Here is a 26013-nt window from a genome sequence, read left to right as displayed (position 1 = left end):
GGCTGGAGTAGACATCATCTTTGTCTAAGAAACCAATACTGAAGTCACATGTTTTAGAGGTTGTTTACAATGCTAGGCTGGGCGAAGACAGACAAACCGTAAGCCTAAAATAATATGTACAACTAAACAACATTCACCTTCATAACAAGTATGCAAACATGCAAATCCTATACCTATAAGAGCGTCTGCTAAATGACTAAAATAAGTACAGCAGTATACATTTGATCTGAAACTACAGGACCTAAAATATATTTTCAAATATACACAGAAAGCTAGCTTTTTATTTCCAAATCTCTTTTTGTGTCATACAAAGAACATTTCTAAACCTTTTAAAAACTATAAATACCTGCAAAACATTTATATTATAAACCTTTCAATTAACTACTTTATCTTTAAAATATAACCATTCAAGAACATTGCTCTCGAATCAAGAAAATCAACTCTTTAATACATTTAAATCATAGAAGTTGTCACGTGCCCGGATGCAGACACACACACACACACATGCACCCACGCGGATTATTATTTTAGACCTGCGGAGATTCGGGAGAATTATGAGAGGAACCCAATGTCTGATTTCTGCCCCCTGATGGGAATACATTCATCTGACCGTGAGCCTGCTGTAAGTGACAGGCAGGACAGCGTTGATGTGTGTGTAAGTGGGTGTGCGAGAGTGTGTGTGTGCTCAGCAGGGCGGAGGGAGGGAGGGAGGGGGGCTAAGTCACACTAAGGTGAATGCGGCTCAGGGACTGCCAGAGAGTTTGTACAGTATTCTTCATTGGGTGAGTCTTGTTTGTAATCCATTCACGCAGCATGGGGCTACTTGACTGGTCCAATGCTTTTGATGGATTACGGTTCCAACAGCCAACTGTATCTACCCACAGTTTACCAGCGTCAGCAATAATTCTGAAAGAAAAAAAGGGTTGAGCGAATGTAATAAACAAGGTCATTGCAAATCCACAAGGTGGAGCAGAATCATGCAAATCCTATACTTTTTGTACAGTTTGGTAATTATATTAACTTCCTTATATGTAAGACATGTATATTTAGCTGCTCCTGGACACATCATCTGTGATGTTTCTGTGTCACAGGGGGTTTCCAGGTTTTGAACATCTTGCATACTCATCTAGGTGACCCAGCCAGAGGTTCAACAGCCCCAGGCTTGTGTCCAAGCTGCGCTACACTGAAGAGGTTTGATGTGAAAGGTACTAATCCAACTGGAATGGACAGGCACTCTATCCCCAAATGTGAAGAATAAAGAACCTAAATGACGATGACTGTGATCGGTTTGTACAATACTTTCTTTCCCCATCAGAAAACCGTAGAAACTGTACAAAACGTTACTCACAGGAGTGGCTTCCCCCTCTTGCGTTAACATGTCAATCCCAGCCAACTCCTCTAGAGTGAGGCTATCACTGCTGAGGCCATTATCATTAACCTGGGTCCAAAACACACAGATATGGAGTCCATGTTTAAAGTCCCAGTAATGCTACACTACATCACAACAAGACCCGAGATTAGGAGCAAGCGGTTGCCAGTGAGTTGTGGTACATGTCTGTAACTGATTAGCGTACCACAGGAGAAACACGCCAACATTAGCATTAGCACTAGCACTCTCGCACCTGCTCTGTGCCCATGGAGGACATGCCAGCCCCAGGCCCCACTGTCATCTGTCCTGGCACTTGGTTCATGTTGCTCATGCCACCTCCGCTGGTAGCCATGGGAACACCCATGTTCATGTTGGAGTTGTTGCTGTTGTACATTCCGCCATTGGGTTGCAGTTGTGCATACTGCGATTGCGTTTGTTGCGAATACACGCTGCGATGGACACAGGTGGGGGAGAGAAAAAGACACATTTTCACCAGATGATTTAATGTCAGCGGTTAATAAGGGCCTATCTATTACAGAATGCTACGAAAGGATTGCGTTGACCAGACGCATGGCACAGCTATAATCTTATTATCACCACGTATTTGACTGAAGTTCTGCATCTGGCACACTCCACTTCCACCGACAATGTTGCTAAACCGGCCAATCGAAAGCCTCACCTGTTGCCCTGAGGCCAGCCGTTCATGTCTGCAGAGGAAGGCTGGTAAGAGGGGTTGGCCTGGGCCTGTTGCATCATGGGGCCCTGTGCGTGACTCATCCGAGGGGACATGAGGGGACTTTGGGGGGTGGTGGCAGAACCTGTGTAGCCTGAAACCGGTTCCTGCTGTTGGTGGCTCATACCTAAGGGAAGGAAGGCAGGGGGGAGGTCTTGTTAGGGATACCCGTCAGTGCTCTCAGTCAACCAAAACACATCGACATTCTGCAGGGTTGGAATGCTGCACAGATTTACTGATCTTAAGGCATAAGGAATGAACTCATTCCAAAGGTTTTGTAGGCATAGCGAAAGACGTTTGTAGATCTGTGACTTCTGTGCAGCATCTCTCATTCATCCTGAGCCTCTTACCAGAGGGAGGTACTTTCCATTTGAGATTAACGTATTAAGAAAGAAAAGATGCCAAACACAAATGTTGCACAAGCAGATGTTCCACCATGATAGAGATGGAAAAGGCGGGATGGGAAGGAACAGCTGGGATGGAATGATTGTATTTGTTCATAGTAGTTATGATTCTTCTTATGGCTTTGTCTTATCTGCAGTATTGTACGTGTGGAGTGTTTAGTTTAGAATCCCTGAAACTGAATATGTGGGGTAGTGAGTCCATCATATACGTTTTAAACTGAATGTGATTTGTGATTTGCTCTCGATTCAAATCATCAGTATTGACCAAGTGGAACATTTAAATTAGGCAGATTTTGTTAAATAAATAAATAAATATAATGTGATTGTCAATTTATCAATGACACAAAGGAGTCACACATGAGAGACATGAGAACACCACACCCAGCATGATTAAAATTAATGAAGTTCCCATGCTATAATTGTGATTATGATGATTCAAATTTAAAAAAAGAATACATGGAAAGCCAGTACACCGTCACATGATCTGGCCCCAGTGCCACACAACCCACACACACCTCTATCGAGGGTCCGCTTAACTAACAATACCTGGGCTGGGGAACTGGAAGGCACTGTGCTGCATTTGAGGACTCCCTACCGCTCCAAACTGGCCGCCTACGTTTCCCATCATGCCCTGGCTAGCCATCTGGCCCATCTGAGAGGAGGCGTGCGGGAGGTGGTGGGGGGAGGAGTGGGGGTGGAGCCCCTGGTGCTGGGAGCCGGGGGGCAGGCCAGGGGAGAGAGGGGAGGAGAAGGGACTGGTGGAGGGGGGAAGAGGGATAGGAGGTGAGGCCAGACCGGTACCGTAGCTGGCCGGGTAGGGGAACTGCTGGGGGTTGCCCTGGGGGATCCGGGGGTTGGTGCCCATGCCCGCCGGGGGCGCCGTGGGGGCGCTGGCGGCCATGTTGGGTGGCATGTTGATGCCCTGTGCTCGCATCATCATGGCCCGCTGGTGCACTTGCTGCTGCCGCTGACGCAGGTGGTTGCTTATGTACTCCCTCTGTCTCTGGGCCAGCATCTGAGCGTTCAGGGTCCCCTGGACACACACACACACACACACAATTCAAACACAGACACACTTGCTGCTACACACACTTGCTGCTACACACAGATATTTTAGATAGACAGACACACATTGGCTTTCATACAGGACTCATAAAGTCTTGTCTCGTTTAACTGACCTGATTTGGAACACCAGCTCTTAGTGGTAGATTCATGTTAGACGCTACGGCCATCTGATTTACCATTGGTTGCCGGTTCTGCAGAGGAAATTAAAAACATTAAGAATGGTTATCAAAGTCTATTAGTCTGGTCATCACAAACGGATAAACCGGCAATCTAAAAGTCACATTTAAAATGTATTTAATGTGATTTTTTTTCAACGTTCAACAAGTTGTCATTTTGAATGTATTGTTGCCTGGGGACACCAGCAGGGGGCAGAAGAGGCTGTTTCTAACGAGAGCCAATAGAGCATGTAACATTTCCTCAGGTCCACCTCAAGGGGGAAAACAGCACAGGTGTTTTGGATAGAAGCACCATCTACGAAAGATTATTCGTCGCTATGCGTAGCGTTACTTCTAGTGTTGCCGATTACGCTGGCAGGATTATAAACGCAGACACACTGACGCTAACGTTAGAATCATCTTGTTTTCAGGGGTTGGAGACAGGCTGTATGTCCTACCAGCTGGGACTGTAGTCTGTGCTGGAGCTGCAGCCTCAGGTTGTTAGGCTGGCTGGGCACTGGCCCCCCCGGTCGTAGCCCTGGCCTTGCCGGCATGCGGAGGATGGGGTATCCAGTCCGCTGGCCCATCTGCCCGCCCATGCCCGCGTGGAAGTTGGCATCCTGGGGCATGCCTCCGTAACCCCCCTGGGCCATGTTGGCAGCCTGGGAGTAGTGGCTGTACATGAGCGGCTTCGAGCCGACCGTCTCTGGACTGGAGTACTGGTCCTGCTCCATTGGCTGACCCTGTGGATGGACGCACACACACACACACACACACATGCACACACACGTACGCACATGAGTACAGTACAAACAAGAAGGAAGATAACAAAGAAACACCACAGCAGACCTTTTCCTTCTCTGATGAGTAAATGCTACCAAAACTCACTAAATGATTTTACAAAAACAAAAAAGCCAGAAAATAGACAGATAATTCTGCCAGAATCATATTCAACCAGTACAAAAAACCTAGTGAAGAACACAACCAATGGTATGGCTTTATGGGATGGCCTGACTGACCAGTGTTGGGATGCCCAAGGCTCGGTCGATTTCCTCCAGACCCTCGAAGTCCTTCAGAACGGAGTAGAGCTGGTTGAGCAGAGCCCCCTCGTCTGATTGGCCCTCGCCCACGCTCACCGCTGGACACCCCCCCTCCTCCTGGGGACCTCCGTAGCCTTGTCTGTGAGGGAGACACACACACACATGGTGAGAGCACTGTACACTTCCAATAGCCCATGTTCCAGAGTAACTCCACGAGTGACAGAGAGAAGAACCCCAGTGTAGTACCTGTTCTGATTCCCATAAGGCCCGTGCTCTACAGGCATCATGCGGTCGGGCCATGGAGCAGTCTGATTGGGCGGCGCATGCTGCTGCGGGTAGGTAGGACCACCCATCTCCATCTCTGATTGGACTGTTGGGGAGGAGCAGGAAACAGCTTCAGAATATGCTTGGTGACTGTGCGTGAATGAATGGCCATAGACATTGGGAAATGGTGAGTGCGCTTTGAATATGTGAGTCAGAGACAGCGTGAACAATGGTGTGTGTGTCGGAGAAAGCGTGTTCGCTCACTAACCGTTTCCCATCATTTGCATAGGAACCATCTGCCTCGGACCGGGCTGGCCGCTCGGCCTCATGGGTAATCCAGCCGTGACATTGGGCACCATGCGAGTGTGTCCAGGGCCCACACCCTTCTGTAGTCCCTGGCCCATGACTGAGCCTACGGGCCCCTGGGGGCCCCAGGCCTGAGGCATGCCCTGGCGGGGAGGCCCCCCACTCATCATACCTGAGCCTGGGGGGAGACAGTTGGGGTTCTCATGATATCGCTCATCCACTTGAACTGAAGACTTTTAAAATGGTGTTTATTCAGTCCCGTACTACTCACCTGCGTTGCCCATGTTAGGCATCCCCCCGTGGTTTCCCATCATGCCTTGCTGTTGCATGAGGGAGTAGGGGCTGTTGTTTCTAGGTTGGGGGAAGGGCCGGGGGTTTGAGTGGGTGTCCAGAGACACACTGCGCCCAGAGGGTCCTCGACCTGGCTGGCCCATTCTGAGAGGGTTGAAATCTAGGGAGCAAAGGGGAGACTTCGATTCAGGATGAATGTATTCCTCTACTTTTCCTTAAGCTGGCCTTTATTTGAGCAAGCTGTATGTGTGACACCAACGATTTTACACAGTCTAAATGAGCTAACAAGAGTCGACTCAACCACGCACAGTACACGCTTTACAACCTAGTGCAAAGCAGGTGTGTTTCCATGTCGGCGGCGACAATATACTTCGACGTGTGAACTCCTCCCATGCTGGCTCTCCAGGCTGTCAAACCCAATGCGCCCCACTTTTTCCATCTCCAGTAGCCGAAGTTCCACAATAATAAGAATGGGTGGGTGGGGTGGAGGGGGGTGAACTCACGTCCGGGGGCCATGCCAGGGAATGCCCGCTGCTGGGTGGCGGTGCCCGTGGGGCTGTGGTTGTTCTCCGTCATCTGCAGAATGTCATTGATGATGGACTGCTTGTCCATGGAGGCAGGAGGGAGCGAGCCCGGCCGGGTGGGCTGCTGCTGCCCTGAGAACAGCTGCTGGTTCTGGAGGTGGTGGAGGTGCTGGTTCTGGAGGTGGTGGTGGTTCTGGAGGTGGTGGTGGAGGTGGTGGTTTCCCTGCAGGTCATCCAAGATGTCCTCCAGATCACTGGACTGCACGGCACAGACAGACAGACGGGAAGACAGTCAGTCAGACAGACAGACGGGAAGACAGACACGTACACAAGAGACAGCAGTGAATCGCAGCTGTCTGTATGTGCCACTTTGGAGTCGAACGTGCAGCTCAAATATTGTGTTATTGTCCGCATGGCCTAATTGATGTACTGTCTGTTTTAAAAAAATCTTATATGGTCACATTTCACACTAAAGTTCTGAAAGTGTAAGGAATGCTGAGAAGAAGCTCTCTTTGGTCCAGAATGAGACTTGAGGTTTATGAGAGAGCGTACACAACATGCTAACAAAGTGATTGATCGGTCTCGCACAACACATTACAGAGGAATGTCGATGGCAAAAGCATCAAATGGCCTTTCATACAGGCCATGAATAGAAAGGGAGGGAAAGAAAGAAAGAAAACGGAGAGAGACAAAGCGAGAGGGAGATATAAATAGAGTGACGAAGCTAATGAGGTCATGTGTGATGTAAGCCTCTCCTCTGCCCCTGCTCACGCCTGCCCTCCTCTCTGCGTGCACACACACAGGGTGACCTGCTGGTAGCTATGTAGTCCCTCTACCTCCTCCTCCTCTGCCCCGCTGTGCTCTCCCTCCCCTGCCCTCTCTCTCCGCTTCACCCCCTCCTCTCCTCGTCCCCCTCCCTGTCCGTTCTCCCCTATCCCGTCAAACGAGTGACTTGTTCCGGAAGCCGCCGCCGTGAAACCGCCCCCTCACGTCCACACATAGAACTCAAGAGGAATCTCCACAACCACGGACCACGCGGCTTGTCCGAGAACATCTGGACTCTCAGGTATCTTTTCGAGTGGCTCAAACGGGAGATCCGGTGTGGAGGCTGGTGGTTAATAATTAAAGGCTTTTAGCAGGCTAATGCCAAGATCTTACTCAATCCCCCAATGTGCTTAGTCTGGCCCACGGACAGACCAGGCACACTCCAGCCAGTCTGACTTGCGTACCTCTCATTCACTGCCATCGAAAACCAAGAACGTATTCAAACCAAGTTTCACACCGACCGCTTCTCATATATACAATACATAAATATATACATACTAAATACAACCAGGAGATGTGTTCAGTTTTCAACCTGCCATCACACATCACATTATTGGAGCAGTGCAGAAGTGGGTCTGTTGTCACAGCATGGAGCCGACCCTATGTTGAGCCTTGCTGCCAGACTGCCTCATGTCTGCAGTGCCTCAGACGAGCTACCATGGCGATCCTTAATCCATACGCCTCGCCAACGGCACTGATAGGACACTAACCGCCAGCTTTGACTTAAAGGGGCACTTCGCTCAATATACATTGTATGTATATGTGTTTGTATTATACATGTATGTACGTATGCATTCGATGTCATCTGCAAAATGTCTGTGCGCTTGCTGTGCGTAGCCCAGGCTGTAGGAGGGGATGGAGCCTATATGTACAGTATTTCCATCTGCAGTCTACTGCACATGCGACACTGATTCTAGATCTTTTCAGTGAACCATGTCACTGTGTAATAATACAGGAGGTTCCTTCTCTGTTGGCCAGAGATGACTGGAGAGAAGCCTTGCCAGATAATTCATCCAATAGGATCAAACTGCTGCCAGATGGTCTCACCTGCACACGAAAATGTAGTTAACAGCTTATTGTGTTTTAAGGAGATCAACTTGTCACCTTACACTTAACAATTCGAGACAGCAAGGTAAGAGGATTCCATGACAACAAATATATGATTTCTGGCAGAGGATTCCTAGGTTCTTTAGAAGCTTTACCCCATCCAGTCCCACTGATGCCTAATTTGAAAAAAGAAACCGACTTCATCCAGTGTGTTGTGTCTAGAGATAGATTTAAATGGATTCCCTCCTCCTCACCTGGTCGCCCATGTTGTACCCAGGGTCATGTTTCTCAGTCTTGACGTGGATTAGCTTCATTCCTTCCCCTGGCTCCATCTTGATGCCTTTCTCCTGTGCGCTGTTATCGTCCTTATCCAGCAGGTAGCGCAACAGTGCGTTGTCCTTTTTCTTGGGACTGACAGGCTCCTGCTTAGCCGCGGCCGCTAGCTCGGCCATGCCGTCCCCGGAAGACGACTCCGGGGCGTCTTTCCCCGTCGCCTCGGCGGTTAGCTTGGCTAGCTCCACGGGGGACGTGCTGTTCTGCAGCAGCCTGTGGAGAATCTTGTGCTTCTCCTTCAGCGACGTGGAGTGGTTGTTATGCCCCGCCATTCCCATGGCGAGCCCCGCCGCGCTGCCGACTCCGCACGTGGCGTCCTTGTTGGGGTCCGCGGCCGCGTTGCCGTGAGGTGAGCCGGGCTCCATGTGCTCGGACTTGTTGGTGAGGAGCTGGAGGAGCTTGGTGTGGCCTTTGCTGTTCAGAAGCCTGTTCTGGGCTTCGGTGAGTTCTCCGAGGACGCCAAGGCCACTTCCGCCCCCGGTGAAAGGATCCGGGGTGACTCTCTTTCCCTCCTCCTCTTCATCCTCCCCTTGGGACTCGGTGTGAACCTGCTCCCCGTATCTTCTCAACATATCTGGTTCGCTGCTACTGCCCTTGGGTGGCTGGCCAATGTCGTTGCTGCTAATGCTAGCACCATGACTGCCAGAGACTGGACTCTGTAAGGCTGGCTTCCTGTCAGGCGACTGCCCCTGATTCGGGCCCTGGGAGACCCCGTGGCACTCGCTGAGTGCCTGCAGTGCATTGAGGGAGCTGTTGCCCAAACTGGGATTGTTCCCTGTGCTACTGCACATGCCCGGTGGAGAGTGCAGGCTACTGGCCGTCGCGGGGGAGAAGGGGCCCGAGGGAGGGTGAGGCACGCGGGGGCTACCGCTGCTAGCCGCCGCTACGCTAGGGCTCTGGCGGTGGCGCGGCGAGAGGATGGCGCCCTGAGGTCCTGAGGTAACGCTGGGGCTGCCGAGTGCCTGAGAGGAAGGGCTGCCCATTTTTAGTGCATAGTTGCTTCCCTGAGGGGTGGGAGTCCGGCTGGCTGCCCCCGGGCACCCGTAGCGCACGCCTTGGCCCCCGATGGTGTTGGCGGCAGCCATGTTGGTGTTGCTGCTGACAGTGGCATCCTGGCCCTGGAACCCCGGGGAGGACGAAGGGCCGCCCATCGTGGGCGGGGTCATGGAGGATGCAGCGGCCATGGACTTCACGTTGCCTGGGCCGCCGGGCATGTCTTGGTTCTGCTCCCTGAAAGGACAAACACAGTTATGGGCGATATTTATATAGGCTGCAAACATTTCAAATGGTTTAAATGGACGTCCATTGTATTACTCAGGAAGAAAAAACATTCTGAGATGTTTTAGGATTAATTTTTTTCAACACTTCGAGGGAGCCAAGTACAACAGACTACGTCCACTAAAACATATGAACGAATATATGAAAGACTTGTCATTGTATGTATTGTGATTGTATCAACAGTACAACACTCTGTTCTTGCCACCAAAAAAACGTTGACCCCCCCAAGTTGAGCCTGTTTCTGATACTGCACTCCAACACGGCTTTAGACACAGCACAAACACAAAGACCTCATTGAGCTGCTTCAACATCACAAGTGTGACAATGAGGAGGAAAAGGCTGTTGATCCATCATGGAGATCTGACTGATAGAGAACCAGATGCATTGTCTCTTCCACCAGAGGAGGGAGAGAGAGAGAGAGTGAGAGAGAGAGAGAGCAAGCAAGTGACTGAGAGAGAGAGTGAGAGAGATAGAGCATAAGCAAGAGAGAGAGAGAGAGAGAGAGAGAGAGAGAGAGAGAGAGAGAGAGAGAGAGAGAAGAGAGAGAGAGAGAGAGAGAGCAAGCGAGAGAGAGAGAGAGAGAGAGAGAGAGAGAGAGAGAGAGAGAGAGAGAGAGAGAGAGAGAGAGAGAGAGAGAGAGAGAGAGCAAGCGAGAGAGAGAGAGAGAGAGCAAGCGAGAGAGAGAGAGAGAGAGAGAGAGAGAGAGAGAGAGAGAGAGAGAGAGAGAGAGACATACCTCTGGAGGATGTGGAGGGACATGTAGAGCTGTGGTTCGTTGGTAGCAGGGGAGCGCACCAGTTTGCTCTTGGTGTGGGCCGACACAATGGTGCCGTCAGACAGAGAGAAGCGGTACAGAGGGCTGAATGCATGGCCCTGTCTGAGGACTGGAGGGCGAGAAAGAGTGACAGAGAGAGAGAGAGAGAGAGGAATCACAATGAGTGGCAATTTAGAGCCAGACACTAATTGTCGAGCCTTACCCAGCCCTACTCTCAGGGATACCACGACCCACCTTCCTGCTGGTGTTTCTTTGCAAAGGATATCTCCCCGTCGTTCTGCAGGTGGAACCTCTGGATGCACCTCCTGACCAGGTCCTCCCAGCCTGGCTTCATGGAGGCCCGCAGCTGGCTGGTGTCCAGGGACGTGATCTTACCTGGGGGCCGGGGGGGCACTTTGTTTTATTTGTTTTGTTTTCCTATTTCATTCATTCAGCAGATTCTGTTATCCAAAGTGATATAGAAACATACAGCGAGTGCAGCACGAGATCAAGGATTGGAAGTGCACAGTTCTAAGGGTGGTCAGTTACTCGAACATTTGCACCATCCATACACGAGAAAAGCGAATTAACCGTTGCTACATTCCAGTTAGCTTCCCTGCTTTGTTGGACATTGGATCTGTGTCGATAATATTTGAGCTGGTAAATGCTTAATGCAGCTTTAGTGTTTACTAACATTGGCATGGCTACCTGAATGCCGAGGTGGTCCTGAGGTGTTCCCTACCTTGGAGGTCCTGTCTGGTGGTGAAGCTCTCGTAGCTGGGCAGCGCCGGACGCTCTTTGGGGACTCTTCTCGCCACACAGATGAGACACGACTGAAAGTCTACAACAGAGACGACACGAGAACCAGAGGAATGTTTAGGACTGGCCCGACATTCCCACCGTCACTGATCCTTTACTGCTGTGCTGCCTCCCGGCGATCCTTGTCTGTTCTCGTGATGGAGAACCAGAGTACTCTTTCCCTCCCCACGAGAGGTCTTCCTCTGGCTCCACTCCTCGTATGCCATCAACACCTTCTAATTAACCACACGGCACTGATGGATTTTCAGCCCCTGCCGCGGTTTCAATGTCAGGCGAGAAATTTGGCAGAATATCTGGGAAGCTGGGGACTAAAATTAGACATTAGACATATTTCCTCCCGAGCTCCGGGGGAGAAGGGAAGTGACACACACTAATTAGGATCCCTCGTGGATGGAGGAGGGGAGCATGATTGCAATCTGAAGGAGGACAGGGCACACGAGAGAGAGAGAGAGAGAGAGAGAGAGAGAGAGAGAGAGAGAGAGAGAGAGAGAGAGAGAGAGAGAGAGAGAGAGAGAGAGTATGAAAGAGTGAGCGAGAAAGACAGATCCAGAGAGAGTGGGTGAGAGAGAGAAAGAAAGATAGAGTGAGTTAGTGAGAGACAGATAGATAGAGCGAGTGAGAGAGAGAGAGAGCGAGAGAGAGGGTGGAGAAGACGAGTCCAATGCCAAGGTGAACCTCAGGTCTGAGCATCAGACTGTCACGATTTGAGATTGATTGGTCCCGACCGCATCTAAATAAAAGGCATTCCTCGCAAGAACACCTGAACTGCCTCGGGTACGCGAGCCGCAAGTGGGAGAGAGAGAGACGCCTCTGCCGGCACGAACATACCTTCTCCCTCCTCTCTGATGGACTTGGGCTCCGACACGGCGAAACACTGCATGGTCTCGTACTTCAGCGGGCTCTCCGGGCTGCCCTCCGCCTGCTCGTCCTCCGCCGCGCCCTGGGGGTTCACCAGCATGCGGCAGGTGAACGTGTGGCTGTTCCTGTCTGGGTTCTCCCCAGACCTGGGAGTGCGGTTCACTGTGGAGCAAACACACACATACTAAGACACGTGTGCGTTCGTAGACAGGCACGCACACACACACACCTGTAAATGTGGGACGTGTGTCTGCGCGGCGTGGCCGTTCGTGGTGCAGCTGCTGGTGTCGGGGGGGGTGGGGTGGGGCTGGGGGCGAGGAGGCGCTCTCTCTCTCACCCAGGCTCTTGGGCAGCAGGTTCTTGATGAACTCGGCGTGGTCGCCCACGTGCAGCACGCTGTACACACTGGTGTTCATCAGCTCCTCCTGGTGGTAGCGCAGGTACTGCGTCACGTTCTCCGATACGAACACGACGTTGCCCTCCATGTTCACCACGAAGAAGAAGCCGTCCAGGGCCTGGGGGGCAGGAGGTGGAAGGGTTGGGACCACACTGGCTTTGCTCTTTGTCATGGTTTTGTCGAGCGGCCATTGTTCTGGGACATGCCCTTACATCAGGTCATGGATTTTCAATGATTGTTGCGTTTGATCAGATATTGACACTCTTTTCAATAAGACAACGGTACCAAGGTCATAAGTCACTTCCAAATTGGAAATTGGAATCTTTGAATACTAGTAGCAGTTTTACAATAAATTGCTTTTTGACATTAACTAGTTGGCCTAGATTTAATTTTCTCATCATCCCAGTGAGCTAGATACTGTAGCTTGGAGATAAGGAACACACACACACACACACACACACCAGACACGGGCACTCCTAAAGGGGTGTGATGAGTGTGTGTCTGTGGGTGTTACCGTAGGCTTAGCCTAATTATATCTCTAAGCTGAAAACACAGGAGGAATTTGTTTTCCTCGCACTTGTAACATTCCATTTCCACTATGACAATAAGAGTTTTAAGTGACACAGACACTCTAGGTAAAGAATTACAGCAGCGGTCTCAGAAATGTCCAACAAGTAACTCCACTCAGCCAAAACAACTCATACTTTGAGACCAAAAAAAACTAAACAAAGACAACGTGACTAAGGCGTTGTGTCTCTGAGCCAGTCATTTGTGCCGGCTCAGCACTGTCCTCTCCCACAGCTCTGGCTGTGAATTGTCCCTGACTCTCTCCGCCACCTGCCTACCCAGCCCAGCCCCGGCCCAGCCTGCAGCAACTACTTCCTGCAGCTCAGGCAACGTGCGGCGTATATTTAGCGGCTAGCCTGTAGTGTGTGCTGTGACGTGGTCGGAGACCTGAGGAGGTTTTAATACCTCACTGACAAGCCAGATTAGACAGGGGAGCTGGAATCGACCCAGCTCAGACCATCAGCCGAGGGGCGACAGGTGATGACAAAAAGGAGCAGATAATGGAACCCCTCTCGCGTCCCAGTACCACCGGGCAGCTAAAGCAACTCAAGTTGCTATCATGGGGCTTTGAGGTGAAGCTCTCGCCCGATCCATGGCTTGCCCAGCCCGAAGAAGGCTCTAGATTTCAGGCTTTCGGGCCACGGGAGGCAGTGAGTTGTTTCAATGGCAGGCTACACGGCTGATGTAGGCGGGACTTCAAATGATCGACCGTCTTAGTGGCTCGAATGGCTCCTACCTCGAGCATCATTGGTCCGAGGGCCTCTTTGTCGATGACGCTCTGGGCCGTCGAGGACACGTCCGCCTTCTGGACCTCCTCCGTGTTGGCGGGAGGCGTCTTCTCTGCAGGATGAAGAGACAAAGGGGCGTTCAGCTCAACATTTCAGGCGTTCACTCGCGCGTCGTACAAGGTATGCAGCCTTAACCTATGTCTAAGAACAAATACCAGCCAGACACGCTCTCTATAGGTTTGGAAAGGAAGCGCGGCTGTGTTTTTTTTCCGATGCTGGGTTTCAAATCATTCATAACGTCGTCAATAATGAAAGAGAATGGATCCCGCCCCTGACAGCCGCGCAGGAGTCCGCTCCTGTGAGGTTCAGAGAGTGGAACGCTGCTCCAGTAGTTGCCTCCCCACCCCCAGGGTGCAGCAGTGAGAGAAGGAATGTTGTGTTAATGCACCACTAGGCCTGTCCTCCCCTGTCATGCTCCACGCATGGAGATCCTAGGCCCTCATCCCCCGCGCCCCACACACACACACACACACTTCCCTCCATCGCTCCCCTTTTACATTTACATTACATTTAGCAGATGCTCTTATCCAGAGCGATTTACAGTAAGTACAGGGACATTCTCCCCGAGGCAAGTAGGGTGAAGTGCCTTGCCCAAGGACACAACGCCATTTGGCATAGCCGGGGAATCGAACCAACAACCTTCTGATTAATAGCCCGACTCCCTAACCGCTCAGCCATCTGACCCCCTTTTTCCCAGTGTGTAAATGTAAGCCACCGAGCACCTCGTTCGAGCGCATAACTGACATGCCTGGAACACGTTCTGTCCACAAACACATGCCCACGCACTTGATCAGAATGAAAGATTGCTGTAAATGAGCTTTTTAGTTTCCGTCCATTTCCGGCCCTTTCTACAGGTGTGTTTGGCTGAGAACAGGCATGGTGGACTGTTAATGTGACACCGCTAGAGTTAGGATGGGCCCACGTCACAACGCCCATGTCACAAGGGCCAAATCATCATCATGATCATCATCAAGTACAGTTCGTCATAAACTGTGAGACTAAACTGCGAGACAGTACCGTGCCCTAAAGGAAGTGTTCACCAACATTAAAAGCTGGGTACACTGTAAAAATACACTGGATGGATTTATGGGGCGCAACTCTTGTTGTCATGAACTATCCCTTTAACACAGCACTTTACTGGTTTTAGAAATCAGGTTCCGCAAATCCCACAGTAAACAAGCAGCACATAGAAAAGCTGGTGTAATCCACAAAGTGCTAGGCCCTAGCTGCAGACTACAGCCTCAGATCAATACTATGGATCTGTTCTCCCAGAGCTACACACTGTGTGAAGCTGACCAAAACCCACCAAACTCCCACAACACATCACACACTTTAACGTCGTGGACAAGGTTGTGTTGCTACGGTTTTCTCTTGGAATTAAAATGATGAAATCATCCCATATCTCTGGCTGGGATGAAATACTTCCTGACGGCTGCTGTGAAAGCAAGTTTTCCTTTCGCATGAGCGAGTCGGGCCATCGTTGGCCGATAGGAATCCAAACAGTTTCATCTAGCTCTTACATCACATTGTTGGGTATTACATAAGCCTTTCTGTCTGCGAGTCACAAGCAGACTGCTGTGTGGCCGGCTTACTCACTGGCCTTGGTCTGCCTGCCCTCAGAGCCTTGATTTCTATGCGGGCATGTCCACAGGCAGCCTGCCTACCAGACGCCTTCCAAGCACACATTTCACTGAGTCATCCACCCCCCACCACACACACGCACGCACACGCACACACCCATCCCTATGCAGATTGCAGTTGTGCTCTCTCTCTCACACACACACACACACACACACACACACACTCTCACGCATGCACGCCAGACCCAAAAGCACAAGGACATTCACTCACATGCATGTGCACGCACGCACGCACGCAGGCAGGGATCCTTGTGAGTCAAGAAAGGGCCGCAGTGTTCGGGGAGGAACTAAGCAGCCGATGTCAACAGACGACTCACCCTGCTCCTTGATCTGCCGGATCTGCTTCACGGTTTCTTTCAAGATGGCACATTTGTCAGGCTTGACGTTGAAGTTGTCCATGTCGTTGATGTTGGCGGAGATCAACTCGGCGAGCTCTTCGATGTATTTGTTCTCGTGGTCCCGGTTTCTCTTGTCCGTGCTCCTCTTGGGGCTGTGGAGGAACAGACGTGAGGAGGGGGATCCAGGGCCACGAGCACGCCGAGCTAAAGGCTGCCGTGGCCCCCGTGCCAGGTGTTGTGGTATCAAGCATAACCATGGAGATAAGGTCCACAGTTCCAAAGCTCGACTCAACTTAGTCCGCAACATTGTGACTCACTAGCCTGCTTCCTCATGACCAGGGCTGCGTTTCCCGAAAGCGTCGTAAGCCTACGTTGATCGTAGAATCCATCGTACGATGAATCTTAGTTTTACGGGCCGTTCCCAAAGATGAGCCTACTCCTTATGAGCATGTTTGGGAAACGCACGTAAGCAATATCGATGGTTTCGTTATTTTGCTCGATCATTGCTACGATCCATCGTTATCGGGAAACGCAGCCCAGTACATGACTTAAGGACGGGCATGACCTTGTGATGTCATGGAGAGGCTGGTGAGCTGAGAAGGAAAGAAAGGGGAGGGGGGGGAGGGTTCCATACCTGGGCCCTAGCAGGTCTGGGGGGCAGTCTTTCCTCTTCAGAGACTCACCCCTCGGAGGCTCCAGGGATCTGTCCCCCCCACTACTCATCTTCAGCAAGTTTTAGCGCCTGCAGAAAGAGAGAGAAGGAAATAGAAAGACAGAGAGAGAAAGAGAGAGAGAGACAGAGAGAGAGAGAGAAAGAGAGAGACAGAGAGCGAGAGAGAGCGGGGGGTGAAACCTCTTATATAGGACGCTGACCAACAAAGTGGTCAAATGTTTACCTCCATAAAGCGGCGGTGTGCTCGTGCTACTCTGTGGATTCTTGAGACGGTGTTTCGGTCACATGACCGTCTCCACACATGCTGGCCTCCTGTGGTGTCTGGTGGCCAGCTGAGCCCAGAGCGAGCCAGAGCGAGGCCTCTGTCCACCCCACTGCCCCTCCTGTTTCATACCCTTCCAATACGCAGGCAAGGGCGCTATACACCAGGCATAAACCATGGGGAAACTCCACATATCAAACCTGGGATTTGTGTGGTATAAGTCTCTGATCTAAACTAATTAGCTAATGAATTGAAAAGCAACAGCGAAGCAGAAAGAAAACCGGGAAGGTATTTGATTGAAGAGAGTTCACTTTGCTTCAAATACTAGGTTTTCTTCCCCATTCTTGTATTCTTCATGAAGTGGTACATCCATCATACATTGTAAATAATCATGGAACATCAGGAATCAGATGACAGATTGTGTTTAGTGACGTCCCGTCCCAGCTACTTCTCTGGCCTCTCTTGGGTGTAAATAGGCTAACATTCTACCACTGCATTAATCAATGCATGAATAGTCCTGTCAACAACATGGTATGTATGGGATCCCACACACACACACACAATACAAATACAAAAACAGCTGACCTATATAGACTGCCCTGATTGAAAATACCACTGCTTCACTCCAGATTGGGATGTGCTGTCACTGACTCCCTGCATTCTTCGCTTCTCTCTCAGGTCTTTGGGATCTGAGTCGTCAACAACAGCGAGCGGGGCCTAAGTGGACCTGAGGGACGAGCTGCACGTCTAAAGCCAAACCCGTCGGGCTAACCTTTTACGAGCCTCAAATACGCATTGGATTGGCGGAGCAGGCCTGGGGCCAGTGACCTGCTGGTCTGAAGGGGCAGAGTCAGCAGCGGCCAGGCCTGGCCAGCAGAGCGGGCGGGCGGGAGCTGCAGGGAGGGGAGCCCGCAGCACGCTGCCAGGCAGCAGGCACACACTACACTCTGGGGCTTTAAGGCCCCTGGCGGCCTGCCGTGTCACCTGACCATTACATAACGCCACGGACGGACGGAACTCTGGACCTGCCGCGGAGAGGATTGGTGGGAGGGGTGGGGGTGGGGGTGTGGAGTTAGAGGAGAGAAAAGCAGATCGTAAAAATAAAAACAAAAGGGGGGGGGGGGGAGAGAGCAGAGGACGGAAAGGGGGAGGTGTTGAGGGGAGAGACGGGTCTGGGTCGTGAGCCTGCTTGTCTGAATGAATAATTAGCCTCGAGATCTCTGCTGGAGTTCTAATCACCGAATCACACTGCAGGAGAGTGGTGCGAGGGGGGAGGAAGGAGGGGGGGGGGACGAGGAGGAAGAGGAGAGAGCGGTTGAGGAGGGGTACAAGGGACACTAAACGGAAGAGGGGGATGGACAAGGAGGAGTCAGGGGAGAGGCAGGTGGATGGAGGGGAGACAGAAAGAGGGAATGAAGAAGGGATAGTGTGAGCGAGCAGGAGGAGGAGGAGGAGTAACCGGAGAAAAGAAAAAGGGAGTGGACTCGCAAGTAGATCAGAAGCCAGAGATTGCTCATTTAAGTCCATGACCAACCGCAATGAGCCATTTCCTACCCCTACATGCTCTTTACAGTAACAAGACAATTGACCTCTCAACCACAACCCACGGTTGACCTTTGAAAGCCACTGAACTCTTACGCATTCCGAAGAAGATTCCATTACAGGTGAAAATGTTCAAGGAAAGAGTGGACTGGACTGCCAACATTCAGATTAATGAGAAGAACTGAGCAAGAAATCCCTCCCACACACACTTTACCCTGCAACAGAACTGTGGATAAACAGGTCAACATGACCCTGTGGCGTCTGAAAGTAGACACACATCCATTTGTCTGGAATTCATAATACAGTGTGTTAGACAAATCTGCCTGTCCGACTGATAGAAAACAACAAGCCCTACCGGCTGTTAGGCCTTATTTATAATGAAACCCTTTACTAATGAATGATCCTAGAGAGAGTTTGGATAAAGGAAAGTTTAAAAGAAAGGCATGTGATCGCTAAGGGGACTGAACAGCATTCAGCACGGTGTAAAACAATGACACCATGTTAAGACATGAAATCCTAACACAGGCAGTCAGGACCTTTCCCATCCTCCAGCGCTTCGCATCCTCAACCGCCGGCCAGGAACAGCAGTGGTAATGGAGATGATGATGATGACATCCTATGTTGATGAGAAATATCAAACCCTGAGCAGGATGACCTCACAGCTTTCTACACCTGACCCTTCAATCCATCTCACAGGTGGGCACGCTCACTTGATGAATTACCAGTAATATTAGAGCCCGTTTCAAAAGCTTACAGCCCTGGCAGCCTCTCCTTCCTGTCCAATACTAACCGCATTAGTGGAGGCAGGCTTGCACAAAGGAAGCCATTTAAAAACAATTTGGGACGAACGTGGAAGAGAAGAGGTCACAGGTCACACCCAGCAGCCATTAAGGAATTAGGCAGCAAATTGATCTCAGCTTTCTTTAACTGAATTTGAATCTGGGTGACAGCATCTCCCTTGTTTACCTTTGGGGCATCACTTGTGTTATTGTTAGTCTTCCACCACAAAAGAAGAACGGTCGCCCTTTCCGAACAATGCCGAGAGAGCACGGGTCGACCTGGAGAAAAGAAGGAAAATAGAAACTGAAATATCGAAACCTATGTTTTTTGGGGGGGGGCTACAGAGGTTGAACTGAAAATCTATAGCTTGAGGTATAGTGTTGCATGAATTCAATGTGCAGCTGGCTGACCTACTGAAGCTTTGATCTTCCTCAAATCTTGGATTTCTGAAACACTGTTTAGAGGACAGTGCCCAAACAACTTTGTCTATCCCCTCCCAGGAAGTAAGAGCACATGATGTGCTGCTACTTCCTGGGACAACTCATCTGGGAGTGGGGTGTGGATGCCCCATGCTGGGGCTGATAGGGTAGGGAACCACACAAACCGGGGCTGGATTCAGACATCCACAGTTCCCACGTTCCCTAATTCCTGTCTTTCTCTTCTTTGCTGTCTGAATCAAGCGAAACGCCTCAGTCACAGACAGGAATATTCCCCTGATGGATCGCTTTTTATAGATTTCTACATAGCCTCAGCCAATCCTTGAGGGAGATGCGAGTGAAAAAAAATGACAGAGCCCGATGTACTCTACATGAGCACACATTCAAGGTGATTTCACCAAAAGATTTTCCCAAATGCTTTTTAAGATCTACCCACTTGTAGTCATGAAAGACGGTCGTATCATTGGGTTAGGGTTCAAATTCATGGCCAACCCATGTTAAGGAACGAGCATGCAGCGTCTCAAACGACACTGTTCAAGACTGACACATCCAGAACCCGCCCACTGATGTCTAATCCTTGTGTGGACGGAAGCGTAAGCCTATCGAATATCCATGGTAACCATAGCTGAAGCCCCTTCACCAGACATTCAACACTAAAGAAGATTTAACCCCTGCCGGTTCAGTACGTAAGGATTAAGCCCCATGGCCTGTCCCAGGCTCTACACTGTGCAGCACAGCTGTTTGTGGAACATCCCAATCTCTTTGTTTATGTCTCAGATGTTGTGGCTGGTGACAAACAGCAGGCTGGTGAAGTGAAAGCTGAACATTCCAGTTGCAAAGCTATCCAACCGGTGGCCATAAGGAATAAATGCCCGACACATTACAAAATGGTCCAACTAAATCTATACCGCACTAGAGCTAAATAGCTCAGGAGATAAACAGATGATGAAATAGCTCAACCAGATTTAGAAAAATGTTGAAATGGCACTGCTATATGGTTGAAAGCTGAAAAATGTGTGAAAACACGTTATTAAAACAAAGAATCTGCATATAACATGAGAGTTATAATTGTAACGTAAATGAAAAGGAAGTGCTCCGAGATCAAACAAGCAGGCTAATAGGCAGTGGACTGAAAGAATCAATTCCACAAGACAATGAATGAGAGCTGGAGCCAGCCATTATCAGGCCGGTCCCTCAGGTCAAATTGAATCACAGCTCCATCTCGCCTCCTTCACCAGAATCATACACCCCTCAACCCAAACCTTCAACCTCCACCGCTCAACCCCGACCTCCTTCCTCCACCTCCTCACATCGGCCGATGTGGCATCCTTGAAAACTAGACCACTATTTAAGGGCCAATGGTTCCCATCGTCTTCTTCATTATTTCAGAGGGAGCCCCCGTCGTTGATGATGCACAAACGTACCCAGGAAACATGTGCCACGCCGGGCTACGAAGCAGAAAGCAATTGTCCACAACTTTCAATTGAGCTTTTCCCGTTTTCCAATTGCTTTGTAACACTTGTGTGGTGGAATGTTAAGCAATCGGCTGCCTGTCTGCTGTGAACTGGGCTGTCATAAAGCCCAAGTGTGTCACTACTCAGTGACCCACTTCTCCTATGTCCCCAACTACATTTCAACAAACACTTTCTCTCTGTTCAAATACAGCAGGCCTAATTGCTATTCAAATGCAGTCACATAGGTCATTTTCATTTCTTAAATGGTATTTATAAATAAAAACAATGATGATGGGTTTCTATGAACAGGCGGCATACTCAAATGTGCCCACCCACTGATCCAAGTCGTCGGAAACACAAGCCCCGATTTACTCATTACAATGTGTGTTTCGACCTTCTACTCAACAATGCAAGTATTCATTGATTGTAGAATCGGATCATTAACAGTGAACATGCCTACCCCCATGGATAACCAATTTGAAAACACACAGGAACCACATTGTGATGTGTGGAGTGTGTGTAAAAGAGGTGGAGTGTGCATGTGTCTTCATGTGATTGAGAAAAAGAAAGAGGAAGAGGCAATGATAGCCCGATCCCAGAGACTGGCAGATGAACACTTGTTTGTATTTTGTTTACTGTCAATGGCAGCTTCCTGTAACCATTATGCCAGGGTACTGTGCCAAAGAGGGTCATTTCCACCTTGCCAATCCACCCAACCATCTACATAAGGGAGGATGTCTCCTGACAGGCAGTTCTAAGTATGGTGAAAGGATATCTGTTAGCAAACAGACTTTCATCGACCATCCACATAAAGAGAGCAATATATGTCCTTGTGTTGGGGGTTTATTATTCTTTTGTACCATGGCTAAATCTGCATCTGAAATGTGTAATATATATTTAAATGTTTTATTATACCTCATGATAATATTAAGAAGTAGGAAAATTACGAAAGTTTACTGAAGAACTAGAACTACTACTGTGAATCAGACTCTACAGACGAGCGCAATCTTGCCGCCTTGATCGTCCTCGGGGTCAAACCTGGGAGGCTGTGACTGTGTTGACACAGCGAGAGTCCCTCTTAGGTGACAGTGGAACCAGGGACACTGACAGCCTCAAAGGAATGTGTGGCTATCTCAATGATTTCCCACTGGTTGTGAAGTTTTCAAAACCTCTACAAGGGCACACAACAGCTAATTCACGTCACTCACAAAAAGCACAGTGCCCAGTGAAACAAATACTACTACTAACAAAAGCCACTACACAGACAAGAGACTCAATATATAGAACATGCATCTTTCCCCTTCCATGACTTACCCTCACTGTCACCAAACTGTCCATAACAAGTCCATAGCAACAAATTCCTCTGAGAAAAGCACAGAAGCCGTCCTGTCACTGTGCAGAGCTATAGGTTAAGGTATTCAGCTGGCTAGCGCACTTAGCGCTTGCTCCCTGTGTAGACAGAGGCACATGCTGTGGTGAAGGGGGGGTAAGGGGGAGGTGCCGGGTGCAAAAACAGCAGATTACCTCCCTGTGTCATCTGCTCCTAATGACAGCTGACAAACTACAGCAGCGCAAATCCTCCCCGAGCCGCCCGTCAGCCTCCAATCCCCTCCCCCCCCCCCCCCCCGCTCCTCCCACGACCCCGCCTCCTCGGCAGGGGGAAGAAGGGAGGAAGAGGGAAATAAACAAATAACCCAGCCACTGAGAGAGGAGCAGGAGAGCGAGGAGGAGGAAGCGCGAGGCAGAGAAGCGCCAGTCCTCCAAAGTTATAACAGAGCTATCGGTGCATGGGGAAAAATATATATATTTGGGACGTTTTGCCCGCAGCCCCGGCCCCTGGTGAAAGTGCTTTCCCTTTTCTCTTCCACTCTCAACTGAGATAATGCTCAAGTCACATGATACTAAACAAGCAGCCAGCGTCAGGGACATTAACCATGGGCTGTTAACGGAAAAAAAAGGAGACAGACACAGTCAGTAAGAGAATGCAGAAAGAGGGAAGTAGAAGACACGAGAGAGCACCGTTTTATGCACACACACACACACACACCCCTCTTGTCTCTTTCACTTTGCAGCTTGTTATGTAAGCGTGTGGAAGTACAGGCCTTCTCAGCGCAGTTGTGTCTTTCAGTGGACTAGTATACCAGTCCTCTGCAGTCCGTTGTGCCTCCAACGGGCTATGGACAATCACACCCCCAAAACCATGACAAATGCATTCAAGCAGGAACAAATGGTTGGATGACACACCAATAAGTGGATGGGTCTAAGCCGGCTTGCCTAACTGATGTGGAATCGGAGACTGCTTGGACAGTACCTAGCAGAATGCGAACAGAGGCCCGGGAGTGTGAGGGTCTCGTCACTTGGGACTCCCCGGACTCACCTTTGCTCTAAATGAGAAGCATCCTCTGTTGGCCTCTGTTTGGGGAGCGCCTCTAGGCATCACACACACTCAGCTCTGCGAACGACAAAACACAAGCAGAACTGTCATTCGACTGTGACACACAAACAGAGGATATACACGCGAGCCTGGCGGCGCGGCGAGCACCCCGACACATTCCCACACCCTGGTGTCGGAGGGCGTGCGCATAGCACTGTGGCAGGTCACGTGACCGCGGGTCACTCGTGTGCGCGCGAACAACACCGAAAGGAACAACAAAAACCTCCTACTATCTGACACACCGTGAGGAGAAGAAAAAAAGAAGGAAGCTGGCGAGAAGCTAACTGTAAACATCTGTTGGTGCTTTCCAGAGAGTGTGTGGAGGAGGAGAACGAATAGAGAGGGAGGTTTATCCGGCTGGGTGACAGGTGCTTCTTGGCCAGCTGGAGGAACAGAAGGGATGACTCCCTCGTCACCAACCACACTAGGAGGCACCTGCTTCCACACACTGAGACTGAGGAGTAGGAGAAGGCATGTGACCTGGTCCGATTGAGCAATAAGTAAAACATCGAGCTCCACGACGAGCAGTCGGAAAAAAAGATCAGGATTTCATTGACAGGTGCGACTATTTCGTAGTAAGTATTACAGTGAGTATGGTGACACGGTCACTGTGTTTAACACTTTTTCTCCGGCAAGAACACTGTGTGTTCTGTGTGAGAGAGTGAAATACTGGACTGTAACAACAGTGTGTGTGTGTCTGAACACATGCATCTCTGTGGCGGGTGCTTATGAGTGTCAGACCGAGAATTAAAGACACAGACCTGAGTGGAGCTGAACTTCATAAACATAAACGTTTAAGGGGAACCATTCCAGCCGGTCAAACTGAGACTTCACGACTTAGGTGCCGCAGACTCCAGCTGGTAAAGTCTTGCATGGCCTGAACAAAAGAAACCAGTCAAACTGGTGTTGGGTTTGCTGCTGTTCCATACACTTCAACCAAACCCTGTCAGATGCAGGACACGCACACACACATGGATTCTCCACAGTCAGGACCATCATGTGATGCTGTTTGGCATGGCTCCCCTCCTGGTGATCTCCTCCACTGGGGGAAGGGACCGAGCTGGGAGGCAGGGAGAGGACAGGCAGCTCCAAGACCAACAGTCCTGAAACTCTACGTGTTCATTTCCCTCACTCATACATCTTGGCTGACGTTGGCTGTCATTTTTATTTCAACGGGACATTAAAAAGAAATCCAAGATCAAGGTCTCTAAACTAATGTACACCATTAAGGTGCCCAATGTTCTGCTAATCCTAGACCTGTTCAATGTATTTTTTCCTGTAGAATGTACCGACGGTTTTGAGATAGCTTCACAAAAAGTAGAATAGTAGAATGTAGAAATAGAAAAGCAGAACATAGAATTAACTGTGGTGGTCTTGCCTTTTCATGCACGCACATCTGCCATCCCTCATTCACTCACTCACTCTCTCACTCACTCACTCACTCACTCATCTCTCCATCAACTGCACATGCGCACACACGCACAAACAGTGAAAGACCTACTTCACAACTATGATTCATTCAAGTTACTAAGCAACCTGCAGAACAACTCACTGAGCCAACCAAATGTTGTCTAATTCTATTAATAAAATTCACAAATTATAATCCTATGACATTATCTCGCTTTCAGCCTTGAGGGAATCCATTCTGTCGTTCTATTATTGCTATTTTAAAGAGAGACACAATGGGAAGGTATAGTTTATTAAGTACACCACCTTGTTCATGAAAATGCATAGCCTCAACAGTGAGTCATGTGGCTGTGACTTGCTGTATAAACCACACAGAGGGGCATCAGGGCATTCAGTTGCTGTACAACTGAATCACAAAACGATTGATCTAAGGGACTTAAGAGGGTTTAGTATGATCGCCGATCATCGTTTCCAGTACCTCAGGGAAGGCCACCTACTTGGTCCTTTACACATTTTCTAAGGTTGAATGGAAATGGTGCGACAAACTCAAAATCAACCAATCAGGGGTCTTGTGAGACATAGTTTGTTGATGAGGGAGGTAAGGGTTAGAGCAAGAGAAGATTGTGACAGCAAACAGCAAATAACAGCACAGCCCAACAGAATAAAGAAGAATCCAGATTGTTCTGGAAGCAAAGAGGGTCTGAACTGATACAAAATCTGTGTAATGTACCTAGATAAATGTGCCAGTGTATACAGTCTAGTAATCACAGTATTACATCCTAGGAGGCGGTATTTTGGTATGGTACTTGATAACTGCATCTGCAAGTCAACACCACTCTGACCACCAAAATGGTCAAACAACACAACACACGTTATGACTTCATTAGCACAGATATAAACACTCAAACCAATCATGGACAAACACATACCCCAGATTCTGATTGGGCAACATATAGCATGTCAATAACCAACCTAGATGTCCCCCCTCCTGATCCACTCCAGCTTCCAAAATACAAACTGATACCTGTCAAAACCTGAGCTCAAAAAAACAAAAAAAACAAAAAAAAATGTTAAGCGCCAGAAGATGTCTTCTCAAGCTGTGTGTGCTTTCAGACAGGGTCTGACATGGAGGCTGTTAGGTTACTGTCACCAGAGCACTGTCACAGAGCTGCAGAATTATGGCCACCGCTAAAACCAAATTAGCACTTGTTATGCAAGCCCTGGACTTG

The 26013-nt window shown here is 49.6% G+C and overlaps 1 protein-coding gene across 1 annotated transcript in view; it reads right to left on the bottom strand.

Moving 5' to 3' along the window:
* Nucleotides 1-206: 206 nt before the first annotated feature.
* Nucleotides 207-26013, bottom strand: part of LOC136959280 (nuclear receptor coactivator 2-like) — a 28944-nt gene continuing 3137 nt past the window's right edge. The window contains exons 2-22 of the mRNA XM_067253570.1: nt 16430-16537; nt 15775-15947; nt 13766-13869; nt 12403-12580; nt 12036-12227; nt 11131-11229; nt 10644-10784; nt 10371-10518; nt 8278-9586; nt 6131-6410; nt 5608-5787; nt 5299-5514; nt 5013-5136; nt 4746-4905; nt 4185-4469; nt 3685-3762; nt 3053-3539; nt 2049-2229; nt 1623-1818; nt 1349-1438; nt 207-906 (exon numbers count right to left, since the gene is read on the bottom strand). Coding sequence (XP_067109671.1) covers nt 895-906; nt 1349-1438; nt 1623-1818; nt 2049-2229; nt 3053-3539; nt 3685-3762; nt 4185-4469; nt 4746-4905; nt 5013-5136; nt 5299-5514; nt 5608-5787; nt 6131-6410; nt 8278-9586; nt 10371-10518; nt 10644-10784; nt 11131-11229; nt 12036-12227; nt 12403-12580; nt 13766-13869; nt 15775-15947; nt 16430-16518 — 4722 coding nt within the window. The 5' untranslated portion in view covers nt 16519-16537 and the 3' untranslated portion in view covers nt 207-894. The remainder of the gene's footprint in view (nt 907-1348; nt 1439-1622; nt 1819-2048; nt 2230-3052; nt 3540-3684; nt 3763-4184; nt 4470-4745; nt 4906-5012; nt 5137-5298; nt 5515-5607; nt 5788-6130; nt 6411-8277; nt 9587-10370; nt 10519-10643; nt 10785-11130; nt 11230-12035; nt 12228-12402; nt 12581-13765; nt 13870-15774; nt 15948-16429; nt 16538-26013) is intronic.

Source organism: Osmerus mordax, chromosome 16, assembly GCF_038355195.1.
Source record: "Osmerus mordax isolate fOsmMor3 chromosome 16, fOsmMor3.pri, whole genome shotgun sequence".
Lineage (NCBI taxonomy): Eukaryota > Metazoa > Chordata > Actinopteri > Osmeriformes > Osmeridae > Osmerus > Osmerus mordax.
This window is presented reverse-complemented; position numbering and strand designations above follow the sequence as displayed.